This window comes from Eublepharis macularius, chromosome 5, assembly GCF_028583425.1.
Source record: "Eublepharis macularius isolate TG4126 chromosome 5, MPM_Emac_v1.0, whole genome shotgun sequence".
Taxonomy (NCBI): domain Eukaryota; kingdom Metazoa; phylum Chordata; class Lepidosauria; order Squamata; family Eublepharidae; genus Eublepharis; species Eublepharis macularius.
In genome coordinates this window covers 56,907,634-56,929,540 of record NC_072794.1, presented here as the reverse complement: position 1 = coordinate 56,929,540, position 21,907 = coordinate 56,907,634, and the positions used below count along the sequence as shown (strand labels likewise).

General features: G+C 42.3%; 2 protein-coding genes across 2 annotated transcripts in view; both read left to right on the top strand.

Annotated features, from left to right (window-relative positions):
• The window catches only part of LRRC8B (leucine rich repeat containing 8 VRAC subunit B), a 36,911-nt gene extending 32,066 nt beyond the window's left edge, over positions 1-4,845 (top strand). Inside the window, exon 5 of the mRNA XM_054980706.1 lies at positions 1,094-4,845. Coding sequence (XP_054836681.1) covers positions 1,094-1,366 — 273 coding nt within the window. The 3' untranslated portion in view covers positions 1,367-4,845. The remainder of the gene's footprint in view (positions 1-1,093) is intronic.
• Positions 4,846-21,331: 16,486 nt separating this feature from the next.
• Positions 21,332-21,907, top strand: part of LRRC8C (leucine rich repeat containing 8 VRAC subunit C) — a 46,315-nt gene continuing 45,739 nt past the window's right edge. The window contains exon 1 of the mRNA XM_054979264.1: positions 21,332-21,399. The gene's annotated coding sequence lies outside the window, so the exon portion shown is untranslated. The remainder of the gene's footprint in view (positions 21,400-21,907) is intronic.

Genomic DNA, 21,907 nt, shown 5'->3' with positions numbered 1-21,907 from the left:
TATAACAAGGATTGTACACAAAGATATACTTGTGAAATACTATCCCTTGATCAGACTTTTCAGAGAAATTGGAACAAGCTGCTGTTCTGTTTCCCTCTCCAAGATTTAGTAACCACATTCAAGTACAAAAGATGCAAGTGGTCATGATGTCCATTAAGAAAAAAAATCTAAGAAAGAGTATTGTAATAATACCTTTTATTTAGAGTGCTGTCTGGAGTAGGCAAACCCTCTAGCCCTGGTACTGAGTGCTGCAAACAGCCACTCAGAGTCCCAGCAGCCTTCTTAGAGGGATATACCCCACTTATTTGTATGAGACTCACTGGTCTCTGGGTTCTTTATCTGGGGGACCTTGCACACAGCAAGTCAAGCACTTGAGACACAGGCATGAAATGGAAACAGTTATTAAGTTGAGAAAGTGCTTGGAATATAGCAGTAGGCACTCTCAATGCAGAAGCAATGGCAAACAAAACAAAGACAACTTCACTCTAATCTAAGCTAAAACTGACTAACTAGACAGATGACTAACTTGCATACTCCAGTAGTGCAAGTGCTCATACGGCCTACCCGTGGGCCAGGCTGTGTCAGGAGAAGAAGGAAAAAAAACACATAGGGAGCTAGCTTTTAAAACATAATCGACCAATCAGAGCTCAGTGTGATATCAAGGTAGCTGGCCAGAGCGCTGAGACAGAAGACGTGCAGAAAGCAAAGCTTTCTGTCTCTCAAGGCCACCTAGTCAGAGCACAAGCACCAGGTGCACTTAATTAGCTGGGCTATTCTAGACAAGTGCTGGTGTCCATTCAGAAAAAAAATCTAAGAATAACTTTATTGGGGTTCAGATGTATGCATGTTGACAGAAGTCACCTGAGTAGCGATGCAACTCCATGAAGAATTGTTTCATTGGCTTGTAGCAAATTATACAGCTTACTGGTTTGATATGAGTACCGACTCAATTACCAAAAAATAGTCAGTGTTGGGCCAAAGCAAGCGTAAAATAGGTTGCACGAATTAGCCATTAGCAGTTAGATCCTGTATCTTGCAATTTGCAAAACATAGTGACAAGCCTTTAACTGAATTTCCTATTGTATTTTTTTAGATTGATGAACTTCCAGATGAATTGTTTCAGTGCAGAAAACTGCAACATCTCCTTCTGGGATATAACAGCCTGACAAATTTGTCCCCTTGTATTGGTGGACTCTTGAACCTTGTTCAGCTGGAACTCATAGGAAACCACTTGGAGTCACTTCCTGCTGAGCTAGAAGAATGTAACTCACTGAAGCGGAGCTGTTTAATTGTAGAAGAACGTTTATTAATGACTCTTCCTGTCCGTGTGGCGGAGCATTTGCAAGTATGCTTGGACAGAGTCTGAGAGAACGGCCCGAGTGTACAATCAAAATGCTCTTAAGCATTACATTATTAATGTTGGACCTCTACAGAAATTATAGATGAGAAGGCAAGAAATTCAAGAAGTTGTAACTTCCGGCCTGCAGCTGTATGCATTGATCCATGTCACTCTTGATAAGTTCACGCGTTAAGTCATAAACAAAAATATCAACTTGGCAAGTAATTTGAAATTAATGATTCGAAAGCAAAATGAAGCAGATAGTATATACATCGATTCTGAGTGTTGAGGTAGAAGAATATTGTCTGGGTCTAGTGAAGCTTCGTCTTTCAGAAAGTAAATCATAAATACTGTAAGGACCAAAAAAAAGCAAATTGGCGTTTCACATGCGTTCACTATGTTAGTGATGGCCATCCCTATATAAAACACCAGTATTTATTGCACTGGAAATGTTATTTTCTGCCTATTTTTAGAGCTTAGGGTATTTCAGAGGCAAGTTATTAGACAGAATATACTGTTCACTTCTGTTTATAACTGACTTGTGGCTCAAATTGCCAGGAGCTTCTCCTATACAAGCTCAACTGAAATTCCACTGAGAAGTTCCCTAGCGAATTGTTAGCAGACTGTTTCGGTACACAATTTGGTTTTTGTGCTTAATTCCATTACCAGTTAGGGTTGCCATATCCCCATAACCTCTGGGTAGGATGTGGGAGACCTGGCACTTACCTTTTCAGAAGTCTTTGCCGCTCCCAGGGCTCACGATCGCACAGGCCACGTGCTGCCCCTGGGGGCACTCCTGCTTCAGAGCGCAAAAGTGCTGCTGGGGCAGTGTGACAGGCCCTGAGTGCTCCTGCGCTCTGCAGCAGGCTGATTTCAATCCCAAACAGGCCTCATTTAGCCTACTGCAGAGCACAGGAGCACTGCCGGGAGGGCCCTGGTGAGATCCTGTGCTTCACAGCAGGCCAGTTTAGGTCCCAAACGGGCCCAATTTGGTGTGTTCTCCTGCCAGCCAGGTAGACAGGGGCAGGGGGTGGGAGCAGGGGACCCCCCCACCCCCAGCAGGGGACTGGCAATCCTATTGCCACTATTTCAGAGCAATGTAAAACTAACTATGTAGATAAGATAATGAAATACAACTGGACCTGGATTAAAGGCTGAATCCTACTGGAGGTCTACACAAGTAGTTTTGACGTAACATTGCCTATTCTGTGTATACTTCCATGCTTGCCAAAAAAAATCTAGTTGCTTGCCTTTTACTTTGAGACGACGGGAATACATGGCATCAAGGTCTCAGAATAGTTCTCCTCTTCAGTACCTATTTTTGTTTTTCCTGATTTCCTGCCCTTTCCCAATTGCTGTACTCGTGCTAGTAATTATACCAATACATCAGATAAAATAGGGTTAGCCCTTAAGAAATGTGTGGAGATTTTGTAAGAAATGTTTGAGTTGATTAAAACTCAACTTGCCTCATTCCTTAGCACACGGGTTTTGGAGAATTAAGTGGAGTGTTTATATTACGCTAGTCTTTACTCAGTAGTCACTAAAATAGGTAAAAGACTTTGTGCAGATGTAACTGTATTTTGTATCCGAGTCATCATCCTTGTGTTTTTCCTGCTCCTAATTATATCTACTTGTAAAATGTAAAGATTTGCTAGCATGCATTCAGACAAGGTGTACCTTACACCTGTATGATGTATTTGGGTGTTTCACTTAACTTCAATTTAATGCCTGTTCACTGAGATTGGGTTGAGTGAGAAATGTGTGCTCTTTTGTAATGATTTTATATTGATTTTTTTTTACTTAGCTCCTTAAGAAAAAGCTCACTCATCTCTGTATTTGTTCCCATTAATAATGCCACAAAACTAAGATGAAAGAAAAAAACCTTCAATAATATCTCAGCATGTTAATGTTAATGTTTATCCATCACAATAATTGCATTCCAAAGACCTCTTTTAAATAGTTCTCAGGGAACAGAAGATGTGGAGCTTTTTTTTTTTTCCTGTGGATCTGATGCAGCTCTAAGTATCCCAGGTGTGTGTAAGATAAAATATACGTTTGGGGTGCGGATCACACAACTAGTTGCCAAGCAATATCCTCAATTACCACCTTTTAGTTATTCAGATCAAGCTTCCTTACACAAGGTATAACATTTAATGAATATGACTAAATTTGGCAAGGACAGACCATATATGTTAGCCTTCATCCTAGGTTAGTGCAGCAAGACACCCCCTGAGGCTGTTTTTTATACCGTATAAAACTAGAACCACTAAAAATGGTAATTATCTGACTGGTCTCTAATATTCTCTTTTCAATGTGATTTGCACTAGAGAAAGACCTCTGATCAGTAGTTTTAATCTCTACAACTTCTTACGCACATCAACTATGTAAGCTACATTGTCCTCAACTTTGCCACTTTGTCTTTTAAAAATACATATATTTTCTTGGTTACTCCTCAACTTCTGATTCATGCTTGTGAACATCTGATCCTGGTGTAAAATGGCATCAAACTCAAAAATTCATGTTATTGTAATCAGAAGTCTTTGAATATAGAACATGCACAGAATAAGAATTAAAGACATTTAGAGTTAACTTGCTTTATTCTTCAGAAAATTAATGGGACAGCTTGATTTTGATAACTCTTGGAGTTTTAAAATGGAAGAAAAGCTGTGGTTTTTGTGTTAGTAGCCTGCCCGCGTGTTCTATGCATTACCCATTCTGCATCTTAAAAGAACTTTAATTTTCTCATTGAGTGTGAATTAATTTGTGAGTAGTGAATTGGTCTCTTGACCAATTCTTTTATCCTGATTTTTCTTCCTTATGGTTTGGAAATCTGGAGTAGCCAAAAATAAAATATTGTTAAACAGAATTCCTAAAGCAGCTGTCAGAATAAGAAAGCATTATTAAAGAAAAAATAGACTCTACTCTTGACACCATCTTTAAAAGCGCATGACCATGATCCAGACACTTGAGTGGATGATACCATGCTTGATCACAGCCTCTTAATTGATTAAACTGGGCGTACAAATTCCCTTTTCAAAATGCGGCAGGAATCAAATTAGCATTCAACCTTGACTTTATTGCAAAGCAGTCTCAACTCTCAATAAAAAATGAGAAGTCGTAAAGGCTGGTATTTCTGGCCTTAACACATGCCACAGTGTGCCTTTTTGGTTCCCCTTCTTTATCTTGACCTCATATTTTTTATGGCAGAGCTGAATCATAGGTATTGAAAACTATTATTTCACTTCCCATCTTCACACTTAAGATTTTGTACTGGAATGAAGAGAACCTCAGCAAGTCAGTTGCTATATATCCACCTTTATAATATAGGATAAGCTATGGTAACCTCTGACCATGTTTGTATATAACACTTATTTTGTACACAATGGCTTTTTGGTTTGTTTCAGTAAAACTGTGGGGGAGGGGCTGTGTTTAGACACAATCTTGCATATATTGGTGACTTTTGTTGAAGAAATTATTTGAATTAAAATTATATTAACTTGTCCATATGTCTTATGCATGTGTCAACTGCATTTTTTTGTATTAACTTTTCCTAGCTTATAAATGACCAGATCTTGCGCACTTCTTAACCAAAAACATTATGGGCATGATCCAGCAACAGTTAAGTGCTTTCATGTCCCAGTTATTTTAATAGAGGAGAGTTAGGTGCATGTTTATCCATATTTCATTAAAGTGCTAGATCGTGCACTTAGTTCAGGATTTAGTCTCTTTGACTGTCTTCTGATTGGGACACTATTAAATGTTTGAATAGTCATCGTTTATTATGAATCATGCTTTATAATTTTAATGTGAACAAAACCAAATTTGATAGTAGCTCTTTTTGATAGTGTCCCCCCACCCCCTTGGTTGCATGTTTGAATTTCTGAGGTAGACTAGACTGAGTATGTGTGACTGGCCCATGGTCACCCAATAATTTCCATGGCAGAATGGGGATTCAAACCTGGGATTCCCAGATCCTCATCTGACACTCTAACCACTACACCACTCTGGATCTCATTGACATTGCAATTGTCACTTTGGTCTTTGTAACCTCAAGCACCAGTCTGGTGAACTGGAAGAGTCATAATGCAAAGTACCATATCTCATTGGAAATGCTACAAGTAGCAGGGCCCTAGGATCTTCATTACCCTTCTGTTTTTCATGTGAGAGTTACATTTTACATGGTGGCTTTGACCACTTGCACTGTGCTTTACTCATTGAACCTTTATATGAGACTGTTTGCTCTCCTTTCTTGTAGGTATTTAAGAAGAGGCTAGATGGTCACCTGAAAGCTATGATAATTCTCTGACTTAATATGAATGTACACAGATCAGGAGAGGGAGTGCATGAAGGGATGAGCCAGTACTAGGCTCTCATGGCCTTCTTTTATATGTCCAGGGTAGTACTGATTGCCACTTTGGGGTCAGGAAGGAATTCTCCTTACTGGCAAAATTGACCAGGCATCCTGGAGGGTTTTTTTTGCCTTCCTCTGGGCATAGAGTGTTATTAGGGTTGCCAGCCTCCAGGTGATAGCTGGAGATCTCCCAGAATTACGACGGATCTCCAGGCAACAGAGATCAGTTCCCCTGGAGAAAATGGCTGTTTTGAAGGGTGAACTCTATGGAATTATACCCCACTGAAGCCCCTCCCCAAACTCCACCCTCTTCAGGCTCCACCTCCAAAATCTCCCGGAATTTCCCAACCTGGACCTGGCAACCCTAAGTGTTATACTTAACACTCTTGTGGCTCCTCTTGTTATCCCAGTGCATACCAAGAGGGGTACATTCATGAGACAATATGGGAAGTGCTGGAAAATCAAAGCCACAACAAACATTCTTGAGACCATCTCCTGCTGTCAATCATAGTTTCCTGGAACATCCCCATCTACTATCAGCAGCTAAACTGCTAATTCGTAAGACTGTTGTATGTAGGTGAAGAGGAAAACAAAGGAGGGAGGCAGCCACGACTCATCCATGCCTTTCAAGAAAACCAAAGTATGATCAAACTTATTGCAAAGAAAACTGCTAAAGAGCTATATATCTAAAGGAAAGTTTCCCTTAACAATATACCGCCACACCCCCCAGGTTCAGGTGCACAGAGACAGACAAAAAGCCAGACAGAAATATTCCCATCTCTTCCATTTCCTTTTCTCTAAAGCAAGTTCCAGGATATCAAAATCAACTTCCACCATTTGAGCCACAAATCTCTGTCCTCCACCCCTAGCAACTCACAACTTCCACTGTTTAGGCAACACACCAAACACACCAGGCTAAATATAAAATGAAGATGGAAATATTTGTTTAAGGGAAGGTCTAGGTAGTTAAGTAACCTTGTCACTTTTGGGGAGCCAGTTTTCCTCCTCCGCCTCTGATAGCTAAAGATAAAATGGAGATGGGACCATTTTTTGTGTGTAAGGCAGGGCCCAGTAGGACACAGTAATACTGCAATTATTACTGTCCTATAAGAGAAAGCAAACCATAATTCTCTTGATCCGTTACTTACATCAGAGTTTGAGTAGCAGGCTACAGGAAATACCTGCTTCAGTCCAACCACTGAGGCCTGATTGCTTGATGGCTCATCAGTTGTGTTAATATTTCTCTTTCCTCCCCTCCAGGCTCCTTCTCTCTGTCTTTGTTTTTTCTCACAATGTTATCTACTGAAGGTCCCCTCCCCCTCTTATCTTTAAACAAACAATGTTACCTTTAAACAAACAGACAATGTGAGACACAATGTTATCTGTGTCTCACATGAACTTGCTAAGTTTCTACAAAGACAAACAGGACTGACTGAATTTGACAGAGTAGCTTCAAGATGCTACCTGGCAGTTTTTGGGTGGGCCTGTAGGTAGAGCAAACTATAAATGTAAATAAATAGCCTAAAGTTTATACTTCCGACATTTGGGTTGCCACCTACTACTGCCTACAAGCAACTTAACCCTGAGTTAAAGCCATGCCTAAACAACTTGGTCTTGTAAAACTTAAGGAAGCCCAACCAAGTGAATGCCCCTCTCAACATTGTCAGAAAGGCTATTTTCCGTTATAGGCACTGTTGCTTCATGTTATTTGTGTGGCCCTTCCTTTGCTGTCTCTTATTTTCATAACCCATTTCTTTGTACCAAGATCCATAATCCCTTTCTCTCTTAGGACTTCTCTTGAACCTGAGGTACAGTCTGTTTTCCTGCCTCCCTCAGTACTAACAAGTATCATTCCATATCCTGTCATTTAAACCCTTATTTTCAGTAACAATGACCAACTAGTTAGTGTGAGTGTTACCCCTGAAAATATTAATCTTAGGTGAACAACTGTTGAGGACATAATATTTTAAGTAATAAAATGAGTAACAGCAAACTTTATTTTAGAGCTCTTGTAGAGTTCAAGATATTCAATCACTTCTATCAACCAGACACATTTCCCCCCTTCCCAGCCAACCTTCCTGCCCTTTAAACCTTGTCAAGAACTACATGCACAATTCACAACATTTCAGGGCATTATTTACAGATATTAAATGCATTACATTACAGGCACCACTACCTAAAAAGCCCATGCATGGTTTGAGACTGATTTCAATAAACCTTTCAAAAGTTTCATTTGAACTTTCTCCCGTCTTTCCAATTATTTTGGATTACTGAATTCCTGAAACTTTAATACATTTTGAAAGATTGTATCAAGATAAATTACTAAGCCATCCTGAGTATTTTAGGTCCAGAGGCTTCTAAACTGAAATGCCATCAACTTCACTGTGCGTTTGTTTCAAACTGGAGTTATTTCAGGGCTTGTGTGGAAAATATTGCTCTTTGAGTCCACCTAGTGGAACACAAGTAGAAATAGAAACAGTCCTGCTCTCATATTTTGCTTGGTTTTAACACATTCCATGGTTTTATGGCTCTTGGGGACAACATGTTGCTTTCTCATTTCAAAATCATCTGTTACACTGAAGCATACAAAAAGTTTAATTTATTAATTAATACCCTGTCTTTCTCCGCAATGTGGACCCAAAGTGGCTTACATCAGTTTTCTCGCCTCTATTTTATCCTCACAATAACCCTATGAGGTGAAAGCATGTGACTGGCCCAAAGTCACCCAGCGAGCTTGCAAGGCTGAGTGGGGCTTTGAAGCTGGGTTTGCCAGATCCTAGTCTAACACTCTAATCACTATACTACTCTGCCCATGTGAATAACAATTTCACTTCTGTCTTAAATTTGACTCTGAAGGGTCAGTTTATTACTGAAAAATAACCATACATCTGTATTTCTTCTTCAGTTTTCCTCCTCACACCTGTCAGTTCCAAGAGGTCAGACAAGCCTAACAGATCTGCATGTGAAACTGAAACTGAAGCCATAAATGTGCCCAGGAGAGATGTATGCCATGCAGTATTCCTTTTCTTCCTTTGGTTTATCAATGAAAAGAAGCCAAGAGCAAAACCAGATTTTTACAAAGTGCTGCCATCCTGTAGACCATCCCATCCTGCCTTGTGGCTGACCTGTTTTGCATCCAGCAGTCTTAGAGTTAAAGGTATGTAGCCATTCCTGCACAATGCTGTTCTACCACAATTAACTTTTCGCGTGTAGAAGACTTTGCTGCTATATCACAATCACAAGAACCATCTTGCAGCCTGGCTGTGATTTATTTAATCCAAGCTCCACCTGTGTTTCAACAGAGAAATTTGGAAAAGCTCAGTTCTGAGAATCTTCCAGAACAAGTATTGGGCCTAGTGGACTGAGGCTGCATCCACATAGCACTGGATATTGCAGTATGTAAATAATTCACAACTGGATTTTATTGTGTGGACAAGTCAGCCCAGGAGACAGATGGCTGCTGTATCCAACAATATGTGAATGCAACCTGTCTGCTTCATAAAAAATACTGTTTTCTGAGAATAGGGTTACCAATTGTGGCTTGGGAAATTCTTAGAGATTTGGGGGGTTAAGTCTGGGGAGGATGAGGTTTGGAGACTGGAAGAAGTTCAGTGGGGATGTGATGCCGTAGAATCCATCATCCACAGGTGACATTTCCTCCAGGGGAACTGATCTCCACAGTCTGGTGATCAGTTTTATTTCCAAAATTCCAGGCCCCATCTGGAGGTTGGCAACCCTACCTGAGGGCCATGTGTTTGTAAGAATATTATATTGAGCTAATATGGGGCATCAGATAGAATGCTGGACTGGGAAACCTGGGGCTTGGCGCACTGGATAAGTCTGAGCCAGTCACACTATTTCAGGCTTCTTCTGTTACAACAGTGTTGCATGTGCAAAATGGGGTATCTCTGTGTATGCCACTTGAATGCAACACATGCTTTTTGAGAAAGGCTGCACAACAATTGAATGTGCGGAATTTATTTGTGAGACTTGGGCTTCAGAAAAAAATACCCCACCTCTCTTTCTATTAATTTGTATTTTTTAAGTACAGCAATATTGTTATTGGTATAAAAAAGACCTCCCTCCCATGGTGAACTTTCATATCTTGTATGAAATGTAGCCTTATCCTGGAAGTTCACTCTATTAATGTAATTTGAAGAAAGAATATCATCTTTCTTAGTTTTAAATCAACTGTCGTTATGTTCCACAGCTGTTTTGATTTAGTTTCTCGTATCCACTGTCTCAGGCTCTTTTATCGCAATAGAGTAGGTCAAACAAAATATAAAATGCATTGCCACTCCAATCAAGTAATCCTGATGAGAAAATACTTGCTTGTCTGGCTGATATATTCAAAATCTGTGAAAGCAATGTCAGTTTTCCATTCCCGTTAAAATCCTGTCAAGGCTAAACATAGTACAGCACATCATTATTTTCCCCTTTTTTGTTTGTCCTCAAAGGGGAAAAATACCATCAACAACAGCAACATAAAGTCCGCTTTCTATTGTGTATACAAGCTGCTAGCAGTGGATTTACTGGAGCAAACACATGTAGTATAGTCATTTGGGCTATACCAGCTTGGTAAACAGATTTTGTGTCTATACTGCCAGGCACATTGTTAGTGCTTTGTAAATGTGCATGTGTATAAATTTAGACACACATACATAATAATTCCACAAGATGTCTGCTTTATTGTTATTCTCCTCCACTTAAGCAAGTTAAAATATTTGCATAGTTTACAAACATTTGTTCTTGTTTACATGAGAAAACTCACTGGTTTCAAATAGCATAAGAACTAGGGAAATGAATCCCCCCAATAGTCAAATGAGTAATTCTAGAGTTGTTATTAGGAATACACCGTTAACATCCAAGCTGCTGAATTTTTAATCTAGACTTATTGGCAATGAAGAAAATGGTTTGGCACGGAGAAAGAGGCTGGGTGATTTAATACTAAGTTTATTATAAATATTATGTGCCTTATCCACCCACCATTCTACAGTTGTGGCCAAGTGAGTTTATGATCCATAGACACACAACATTTTGCAAATGGTCTCAATATTGGTTCCTGGGCATGTAAGTCACTCCCATGTGTGGTTTGTGGAAGTGAGAAGAGTAACATTTTTACACAATACACTTCCAATGGGTGGAGGCAAGTAGATGGGAGGATACTGGATTCAAACTATCTTAACAAATTTGTAGGCTTTTTTGTGTACTTATCAGAGATTCCTCAAGAGCCAGACTACACATGATGATGCCTTGTTCTGTTCAGAACTCCAGTAATATTAGCTACCCTAAAAAGAAGCTGCAAGGGTCCTATTATGCATCAGGTCCATAGTGCTGACGAAGGGGCGTTTAATTCTCCCTCCACCACATACTATGTGCCCAATCAAGATACCTTTCCCTGGACATGTTTTAGGACCTGAGATGGTGCAGTCCCTTCTACTACTTTATTCTACTGCATGATGGACTTGGCCATGGAGAGTTTGTCTCCGAGGATAATCAACTGAGTAAGATGGAATCCTTATGAACCACAGTAACAAAATGATTGGTACCCATATTGCAATCGTCTACAGTGAAGGAATTAGCAGCAATTATCAGCAACCAGTTGGATGCCCTGTGCCAAAGTATCCACAGAGAAACTTGTAAAGTTGGGTAATTAATTCCTGCGGGGAATCCTGGAAATCTTTTGAATCAAGTATCCTTTGAAGGCAAACAGCAGCATTTGAGACCAGGAGCACCTTAGAGACCAACAAGATTTTCCGGATGTAAGCTTTTGAGAGTCAGAGCTCTCCTCTTCAGAGAATCTTGTTGGTCTCCAAGGTGCCTATGAACTCAAATCCTGCTGTTCTACTGCACAAACATGGTTGCCCACCTGAAACTTTGAGGGCAAAGTCATTTTGATAAGTTCCTCGCCCCTGCAGGGGTGAAGAGTGCTGATAAGTCCAAACTTCATCAGACAGACTGTCCATAAAAACCAAGTAAGTTCTGACTCCCTCACCCACAGGTCCTGTTCTATTACAGAAGCCAATATCAAATCAAGAATATGAAATGTGTGAGGTCAGATATGCACTCAGACAGCACCACAGTTGTGTTGCATCTATGAACTCCTGGATGCCTCCTGATGAAAAAAAAGCCTCAAAGCAAAATCTAGAAGTACAAGGCTCAAGGCACAACACTATATCTGAGTTGAATCCGCTAGGCAAATAGTGGGCAGTACACAAGTACAATCTCCAACTGTTTACTTAGCATCCAACATGGTCCATCCACTCAGTATACAGTATCTTCTCATACAGCAAAACAAGGTAGTAGAATACTGAGGTGGAATAGGAGGATATACCAGTTCAAGGTGTAGGTAAGAGATAACATTTTTGAATATTGCCCTGCACCTTTAAAAAAAAAGACTAGTATATCAGGAACAAAAGGTGTAATCCAGCTTCCTTCCTGATGTGCTTATTTTCTACAGGCAGAGCATTTTTTGTAAATGTAGGGTACATTTTTAAGAAGTGTGATCCCCACTTGAAGTGCTGTAGTCCCTTCAGCCACTTCATTCTACGGCACTATGGACTTGGCCACAGAGAGTTTGTCTCTGAGGTTATCAGCTGAGTAAGATGGAATCCTCATGAACCACACTCACTTATTCCTGTGCTGATTCTGGACTGAAGAAGTTATGTCAACGAAGAGACCACTTCCTCACCCAACAAGGTCTCAGTTATAAACACTGGGCCAACTCTTTCAGCCAGGATTACATCCAGCATATGTTCTTTGAGCGACCAACTTTGCATTAGCAAGAATCAGTTGCAAGGAGAATGATAAAGTAATAAAACACTACAGTTCTTGCTGTCACGAGTAGGACCAAGAGAAGGGGGACCTGGCCATTGCCTCATTGCCTTCCCCTGACTTAGTATATCTTACCCCAGATGCCATAACTCCCTTTCCTATTTACATACCCAAGTGCCCCAACCGCTTCCCCAGGTGCATTCTCCCAGTCTGACCAATACATCTCCTAGTCAGCAGAACAAGATCAACCCTGCTTAATGGTACATTTAGCCCAGTACTCTTCACCCACTTACTGCAAGGAAGCAGAGTAAGGCACAGACCATCTGCAGGTCTCTTGCTCTCAACAGTCCCTCTAACCATGATAGCTAAAAAAAAGGAATCCCATGCTCATTCTCTACAACCAGGGGGTCTATCCCTCACCCATGACCTCCCATGTCAATGTCCTTGAGCAATGCTCTTGAGCATCAGCTACTGCTGATGCTTGATAGCAATGCCATTGGCACTGGGGCATGCCCCCCCAAGTCCTCTTCTGGAAGTTTTTCCCTCTAAGAGATGCTGGAATTTCAATATTGGGGAGAACGAAGATTCTTAGCAAAGAGTTAGTATGCTGAGGGATGCTTACCCCTCTTCTCAAATGAAAAGGGGTTGTTTTGGAAGGTAGGGCAGCTGTCAGTGGGGTTCTTACTCCCTCAGCACCAGTCAGGCGATGAAGGCATAGGAGAGAATTTCACAATCTATTGGTGTTGTCCAAGAGGAAGGCTCAAATTAATCTCCGGTGTCACTCCAGTGGAATCAATGCAATCATGTAAAACAAGCATATGGGCCAATTGCTTACATGTAAAGAGTAATGTGGTGGCCTTTAAATACTCTGTCCTGTCCAACTGTGAGGAGTCTTGTGAATACATTATTTTAAAATAGATTCCCATTTCCTAACTTTAGTTGAACTGACCTCCTCACTCATCAAAATACAGCACAAAGTTCTTCTATTTATCATGGGAATCATGTGTTTTCAGTCAAACAGCTGAGTAAATATAGTGGTTTTGATTGTACAATGAAAAGACAGCTTGAGAGATCAAAGAAGCTTACAAACTCTCACAGTGTAATCTTAAGCACAGTCTATACTTCTCTAAGTGGACTTTGAAGGGTGTGATTCTGCTTAGTACAGTACTGTTTAAGCACACATTTACTCAGGATAACCACTCAAACACTGAGTTAGATTTTGCTTTAATAATTACTTTCATTTATTTATTTTATTTATTATTTATTAAAACATTTTTACCCTGCCTTTCCTCATGGTTCAAGGCAGTTTACAATGATAGATTAAAAACATCATCTTAGATACCAATAGCCATGTGGTCTGATCTATGGATACTTAAATCTGGACATAAGAGACATAAACAGGTAAGACAGAGTTTCCTACACAGCTGGAAAATGCCCAATATTTGAAGGAAAAAATGAAATCTAAAAAAATGGGGGTGTGATTTAAAAAACCCCAAACGATAAAAGGAGCACCTGTAGCTTTGAGCAAATGCTCTCAGTGTCTGCAACACAATCATAATAGTTCAGCCAGTATCCCAGGCTTGGTTTCTGTCAGTAAAAGGTAGGGGTAGGGGACAGGGCCCTTTCTAGGGCCATTTTGGCCTTTGAAGGAGGACACATTGCGGGCAGGCCCAGAAGCAACTGCCAGACGACGTTATACCACATGATTTGCCTAACTCACCCAGGTCCAGTTGCTTGCTACTGTTCAACAGCAGCACACACACACCCAACCCAAGCCTGTGGACTGTAGTGGTTAGAGTTTTAGAGTAGGGTCTGGGAGACCTAGGTTGAAATCATCACTTTGTAATTGAAGCTCACTGGTTAACTTTGATCCAGTCATACACTCTCAGCCTAGGTTGTTGTGAGGATAATATGGAGGCAAGGAGAATGGTGTAAACTACTTTGCGTCCCCATTGTGGAAAAAAGCAGTATATAAATGAAGTAAATAAATAATAAATATAGGTGAAGATGAGGGACAGATAAAAGGTAAATTGTTTAGTTTAGTGGGTTTGAAGAAGTAATGAAAATGTGAGTATATGGGGGCTACCAGGAGGAGAGAAAGAGGAAATTGTGTGGCAAAGGGGATATGAGGAAAGTGAAGCGCCCCCCAAAAGTCCTTGCAGGGTCCCCATCATGCAACTGGGCCAGTTTGGTGTAGTGGTTAAGAGTGGCAGGACTCTAATGTGGAGAACTGGATTTGATTCCCCACTCCTCTGCATGAAGCCAGCTGGGTGACCTTGGGTCAGTCACAGCTTCTAGGAGCTCACTCAGCCCCACCCACCTCACAGGGTGTTTTGTTGTGGGGATAATAACAACATACTTTGGAAACCGCTCTAAGTGGGTGTCAAGTTGTCCTGAAGAGCAGTATATAAATCAAGTGTTGTTATTATTATTACTACAGGCTCAGCTGGCACCACACAACTGGGCCATAGGGGAGAGGCTGCTTGGGGAGGGGGAAAGGTGAAGACAAGGCAGACAAAGGTGGGTGGGAAGGAGAGAAGGAAGCAGAAAGAGGGAGAAGCTATGGGGTGACAAAGAATGAAAAGAGGACATGGTGAGGGAAGGGGATAATGAGATACCCCCTGCAAGTCCTTGAGGGCCCCCACTTGTTTACAATTAAAATCAAATCCCTCCCTTCCCCCCTTAAAATATGCCTGTTGTTTAAACTCCCTCAAGAGCCCTGGCAGACAGGCCTTGCAGCACCTTGCAAAGATCTCCAAGGTGGGAGTTCCCCTCAACTTTTCAGGGAGCCCATTCCAGAGCAGTGGCCATAACAGAAAAGCCTCACACTCTGGTTGATGCCAGACAGGTCAGCCTGAGAGGTGGGATCGCCAGCAGATGGCTCCCTAAAGATTGCAGCTGGCACACATGGACATATGGAAGGAGACAGTCCTTCAAATATGTGGGCCCCAGATTGTGACGATGTTTAAAGTTTCTAGTTGGCATCTTGAATTGAGCTTGAAAACAGACTGGCAACCAACATAGTTGTTTTAAAACAGGAAACATACTTTCCCAGCAACTAGCCCCTGACAATAGTCGGACTGCTACATTCTGACCCCTCTGACAGTGGTTCTTTACAAATAAATTTTCTTGACAATAATTTAGCAATAACTGATTTGTCTTCTTTGCCATCAACTTTTTCTGACCAGTACAAGTTCTTATAGGTAAGGGTTCTTTGGGATTTGAAAAATTAATTTAGGGGTTCCGCATGGAAAAAAGGTAGGGAAACACTTCCTATCATTCAATTTCCTGGTTTTCTTTGTACATGACACACTCTCTCAAATCTGTTTTATGACAGTATATTTCTGAAATAATGCAGCCCAAGAGTGTCTGCACACCATCTGATGGGAAAGTGCACATTTTTGAAGATCCTGCCTGCACTGGCACCATTTTTTTGTCCCTCAAGGCCACCATTTTTCCTGCCGCACCAGAATAACAACAATAACAATAACAGCAACAGCATTCGATATATATACCGCCCTTCAGGACAACTTAACACCCACTCAGAACAGTTTACAAAGTATATCATTATTATCCCCACAACAACCAACACCCTGTGAGGTGGGTGGAGATGAGAGAGCTCCTAGGAGCTATGACTGACCCAAGGTTACTCAGCAGGCTTCAAGTGGAGGAGTGAGGAATCAAACCTGGTTCTCCAGATTAGAGTCCCGCGCTCTACCTGGTTCTCCAGATTAGAATCTCGTGCTCTTAACCACTACACCAAACTGGGGCTTTCTTTTTTTAAAAGCTTTCCAGTGACATGGGCCGAATCCACACTCACCTATTTTCCGTTTTTTTAACGGAAAAAATTCGTGTTTCCAACCCGCAAATTTCACCTGTCTGTTCACATTCATGCTGAAACTGTGTATTCCTTGCGCGATCTACTGTTCACATATCCGTTGGCAAAGCCGTCTTAGTGGGCGGGGATCAATCTTCCTGCCCATTTAAAAAAAATTTTTTTTAAACAGATTTCCGTTATTTCGAAATCACCATATACTGAAACATCAGCAAAGTGATATATCACGTGCCACTTTTTGTAGCAATTGGTTCACATTTCTGGCGGGGTACTTAAAAATCCTATAAAAAGGAAGCGCGCAGGAAAGATCTCTTTGTGGGTGGTAGTGGCTGGTAGGATTCATTATCATGGATCCCGTAATAGCTTTGATGCTGCAAGTAGTTTTGATCATGATGCAGTGCACCTCGCAGATTTTGGTTGCCTACAGGCGCTACTCTATGCGAAGGCGTTGTGCTGCTGCCCGACTCCCTTTTTTTCGATCTGGAACGACTGATGCCAGGTTGCGTCTAAGAAGACAGAGGTGCAAGATGGTTCAACAGTGGTTCCTGCTTGCAGAGATGGAGGAGCCGAGGGAACACTGGGTTTACCCACGCAGCACCGACTGGTGGGAAAACATTGTCATGGTTCACTGGGATGATCGTCGCTAGATGTGCCGCTTCCGCATGTCCAAACAGACGTTTCTCGAACTGGTGGAGGCTCTTCGTCCGCGGCTGCAACGACAAACAACGTCTCTGCGTTCCCCAGTATCGGTAGAGCAAAGAGTTGCTGTGGTAGTTTGGTGGCTGGTAAGCAGAAGAAGCTACCAATCTTTTCGGGATCAGTCGCTCAACTGTCGCATCAGCGGTAGTGGAGTTCTGCCTCGTGGTAGAGTTGGAGCTCATCTTCAAGACTGTCACCTTTGGAGGCGAGATCGGAGAGGTATATGTCCTTTTTATTTTTTGCCATTACATAATATCGCTATTACAAAGCATTGTTATAACAATATATGGATAAATATGTTCTTAAAAAAAAGCCTATGTGTTCTGTTATATTCTGAATTGCGCAAGAATATTTAGCGGAATTTCGATATTACATTAATCAGATTAAAAATTTAAAAAAAGGAAAAAAACATGTGGTGGTCCGCATCACGACACTGAGGACTGAATTCTCCAGACCGCTTTCCCCAGCAATGAGATTTTATTCTGCCAACATCAAAATAATGTTTTCAATAGAACAAAGCAAACTATGAAATCACAGCGTTCATGGAGTACGGAGCATTTGCGGGGACAATAAGCCAATCGACGCATTAGGAACGGGTTTCCTATTCAGGGTAGAGAAACGGAAGTGGGGGTGGTTTCAAGAAAAGGCGCTTCTAGGCATTCACGTCCACCGTGCAACTCCCGCAATAGACCAGTAACTGGCAATGAAAACCAAACCGAAAGAGAAGCGAGAGAACTGTGGAATGGAAAACAGGTAGTGTGAACAGCACTGAGATTTGCACAAAAAAAGTTGCAAAACTGCGGGAAAATTTATGTAGTGTGGATTCGGCCATGGTGGGAGAAATTGCAAGGAAAATGGTGGTTTACAGAAAAAAGTGCACAAAAATTACCATATGCTTCATTTCCACTGTCAGATACTCTGCATTTGTAGTGGTGATCAAGGCAAAACAGAGAGCCCCTGCCATGGAGAAGAAGTCATATTCATAGAAAAGAGTCCTGCTTCGATTCTGTTGAAATGGTATCAGTTAAGGTCCTATTCAAATGAATGAAATATAAGTGTTGCTTGTTCACTCCAGACTGTACCATTAGACTGTATATTCAATAACAACATGTGATAAAGTGGATTGTTACCGTGAATAGAAATGTTGACTTCTTATAATATTTTACTGCCTTATGAGTACAAGCTTTACGTTATCTATTATAACTGAACAATAAATGTGGTAAAATTATTGAACAATAATGCTGACTTGGCTTTTTAACTCCTGTGTGGGCTCAATGACAAATTCTAGAATTAAAATAACTGGAATGAGACTTGGCAAATAACAAAATAATGTGACTTAGAGGTCCAAGTTGCTGACACTATGATATTTTCCTTCCTTTTAGTACTAATCTGCAACGTGCAGAACATGCATAGTGTAATGGAGAACAAAAAGAGAACTGATCATTTTAGCCAAACTCTCAAATAACTAGAAAATGGTAGACACACTGAAAGCTTTGAAGCATGTTGTACTCCTAAGACAGTGTTTACATATGAGTAAAATATGGGATTCACTCTCCAAAAGGAGATTACTTCTTTCTAAACTCAAAATCTGAATAAGATTATAAGGATTAATTTGTTTCTGTTTAGTGTTGAAACTTCCACATTTATCAAATTGCAAAAATCATCTTTTGGATGATGAATTACAGAAGGCACTCTTTAATGAGATGGCCATAAATGAAGGGTTTGTATAGATGATAAACGCTTTCAAAGCAATGACAATGCTACATAGTACAGTTAATGTCGATCCTACAACTTTACCATAACTGCACAAAAAGGGGTCTCACAATCTTGCTATGTGTGTAGGCTTTTCTTTGAAGTGTTGGAGCAGGGGGATGCACAGCCAGCAAAGTAAACAAATTAAAACAGGTATGTGAAACTCTGTGTCACTGATATATAGGGGAAAGATAGGATTTAATTTTTCCCCTTTAAAAAGAGCTATATCCGGGGCTGTCTGTATGCCATGATTCAGGAGGAGAAATAGTTCAGACGGTTATACTAAAAATTCAGAGTCCCAAAAGAGGAACAATGCAATGGTAATCAGAGTTACTCCCTTCTAAGCCTAATAGGTTTAGAATTGAACTACTAGTTTCCAGCCCTTATGATTGCAAAGATACCTGTAACAGAATGAGTAAGAGATACTTACTGAAATTTACAAAGCCAGAAAAGTCACTGCTGTTGTTTTGCCCACAATATAACTGGGGAGCTGGGGCTTAGAGGAGGGCCTTACCCAAGGTCACCTCCTGAGCTCGCAGCAGTAGTGAAATTCAAACCAGCAAAGTGCTGTATCGCAGAAGGTGGTCACTTCTCAGAGGAAGGAAATCATGTCATATACAATTGCTGCAGCTGAATAACTCACATTATTCCTGGTACAGAAAATGGGTGATTCCAGCAACTGGAACAAAGTTGACTCCTAAAGATACTATATACATTTAAATTTGTATTATTACATGTTCCTCTGAAGGACAAGAACTTTCAAGGAAAGCACTTTTTGTAACATCAGCCTTATTTACAAATATTACAGAGGCACTCTCACAGAGTAGCTCTACTGTTCCATCAAATCCCTTATGAAAGAGATTCTGAGGCTGTAATGAATGTGTAGCTACTTGTCTCTGTCTCAGCCTCTGTGCCTAACTATAGCCCTCATTAGACACTATGTCTATGTGAAATGGCAGCCTACTGACTATATTGGGAGCATACAGTCCTTGGTCTGAGCAATCGCAGTTCTGTGTGAACTGAGCAAAGCATGGATTTTCCATGTTCCTACACCTTTCATACACATGAACCAGAATTGGGGTGGAGGGGCTCTTCTTCATGCACATCATACTGCCAATCTGAATCCAGCTCCCAATTATCTGGAAACCAAGTTCCAAGCAAAGAACTTGCAAGATACAATTCAGTGGACTACCACAAAGACTTTTAGGGGAAGATTTGATGATAATGCAATGTACAGTTAGGCCTTTTGTCTCTGTCCAAACTGAAAGTGCTAAGTTGGAGCGACCAACTCTTCCAAACTCTGACAGGCACTGAAACAGAGCTATCGAGAACCCTGTACATGACGACCCATATTGAAGTATAGGGCCAATGTGCATAGAGGTAGACTGCACTGGCTCTGCCTTTCCTGTCATGAAGTCTCCTGATCATTTGGAGCCAATGGGTGTCACCTAGGGTTGCCAGCCTCCAAGTGGCAGCTGGAGATCTCCCGGATTTACAACTTATCTCCAGATGACAGAGCTCAGTTGCCCTGGAGAAAATGGCTGCCTTGGAATGTGGACTCCATGGCATTATGCCCAGCTGAGGTTCCTCCCTATCCCATCCTCTCCCAGCTCCACCCCCAAATTTCCAGGAATTTCCCAACCTGGAGCTGGCAACCCTATGCACATGGCTCTTATGCATGTCCTGAACAACAGAGAACGTTCCTAACCTCTATTTAGGAAACACCACAGTTCTTTTGTCATAGGCCCTAGCTTCTTCCAGGTATGTGTCACTTTAGTCCATGGTGCCAGAGCACCAACAGGTAGGGTTCCCAACCTCAACGTAGGACCTGGAGGTTTTCAGGAATTACAAGTGATCTCCAGACTACAGAGATCAGTTCTTCTGAAGGAAATAGTAGCTTTGGAGGCAGACTCTATAGCATCACCTCTCTGCTGAGATCCCTCCCAAAATAGTGCCCCCAAATCTGCAGGTATTTCCCAAGCTGGAGTTGGCATCCAACAGTAGGGCGTGCTCCCCCAGCTCATCTTGGCAGCAGAGAGACTGAGCTCCCTGCTTGTTCAAGAAGCATCTAATCATCTCCAATGGGCGGGAGGTGGCGTGCAGGGACCTCCGCCCCTCCCGTTCTGGGAGCACCTCCTAATTACAATCCAGTGACCCTTGGACGAAGCGCCATTAGCGGCTTACTGTCGAGTAAACGTGTAACAAAACAGGTTGTTGTGAGTCCTCTTCGGGGTTCGCTTCATACCAATGAAGTGGCCATTTCCAGCCTGCGGCTCCAACCTCCTGAGGAGAAACGCCTCTTCTCTGCTACCCAGCCATGTCCTGGCAAGTGCGAAGGGAAGCTCGGCGGAAACCTCGCCTGCTTGCTTCCCTCCGCGGCTGCTGTGGGGGACCACGTGCGCATCACCGCCGAGCAGGGAGTGGCCCGGAGGTGGCGGGAGGAGCAGAGAGGCGGCTGGAAGGGGCGGGCGGGGGACAGCGGCCTCGGCACTCTCCGCGCCGAGCATCGGCCGCCCCGCCGCCAATCGCCGCTATGGAGGACGCCGGCGCCAGCCGTCGCTCCGCGCCTCGCCGTTGCCGGAGCCCGTGACCCTGCCGTCGGCGCCGCCGCTGCTGCTTGTGCAGCCTGAGCCCAGCACCACCGCAGAGGTGAGCGCCCTCCGGGGAGCGGCGAGGAGGGAAGGAACAGCCGCTTTTCTCCCAGTCGGCAGCGTCCCTTGGCTCCCGCCCTCAGCCCAAATGGGTCCCGCTGTTTTCCTCAGGAAAGGAGATGGGGAGGGTTCACATTCAGCCCACGCTGGCAAGAGAGTCGGTGGTCCCCGAGTGGCGAGGATCTCTCTCGAGGCCCCCTCCTTCCAGCCCGCTACGTCCTGAGAGATGCTCATTCTCCCCCCCCCCCGGATGTTTGGGCGAGGGCAGCCTCATTCCCTACCCTGAGAAGAAGGGAGGGAGGCCCAGACTTGCCTCCTTCAAGTTGGCTTTGCCAAATCTTGCTTTCCGGCCCCCCGCATCACCCTGGATACAGGCAGCCGATGAACACAAAGCGGGGAAGGGAGAGCGATTCGTGTGCCTTTTTGTCTACTCTTGACGCCATGTAACGATTAGTGAACCGTTAGCTTTTCCGACAAATGCCTTCCTGCTTAGTTGTGCCCTGTTC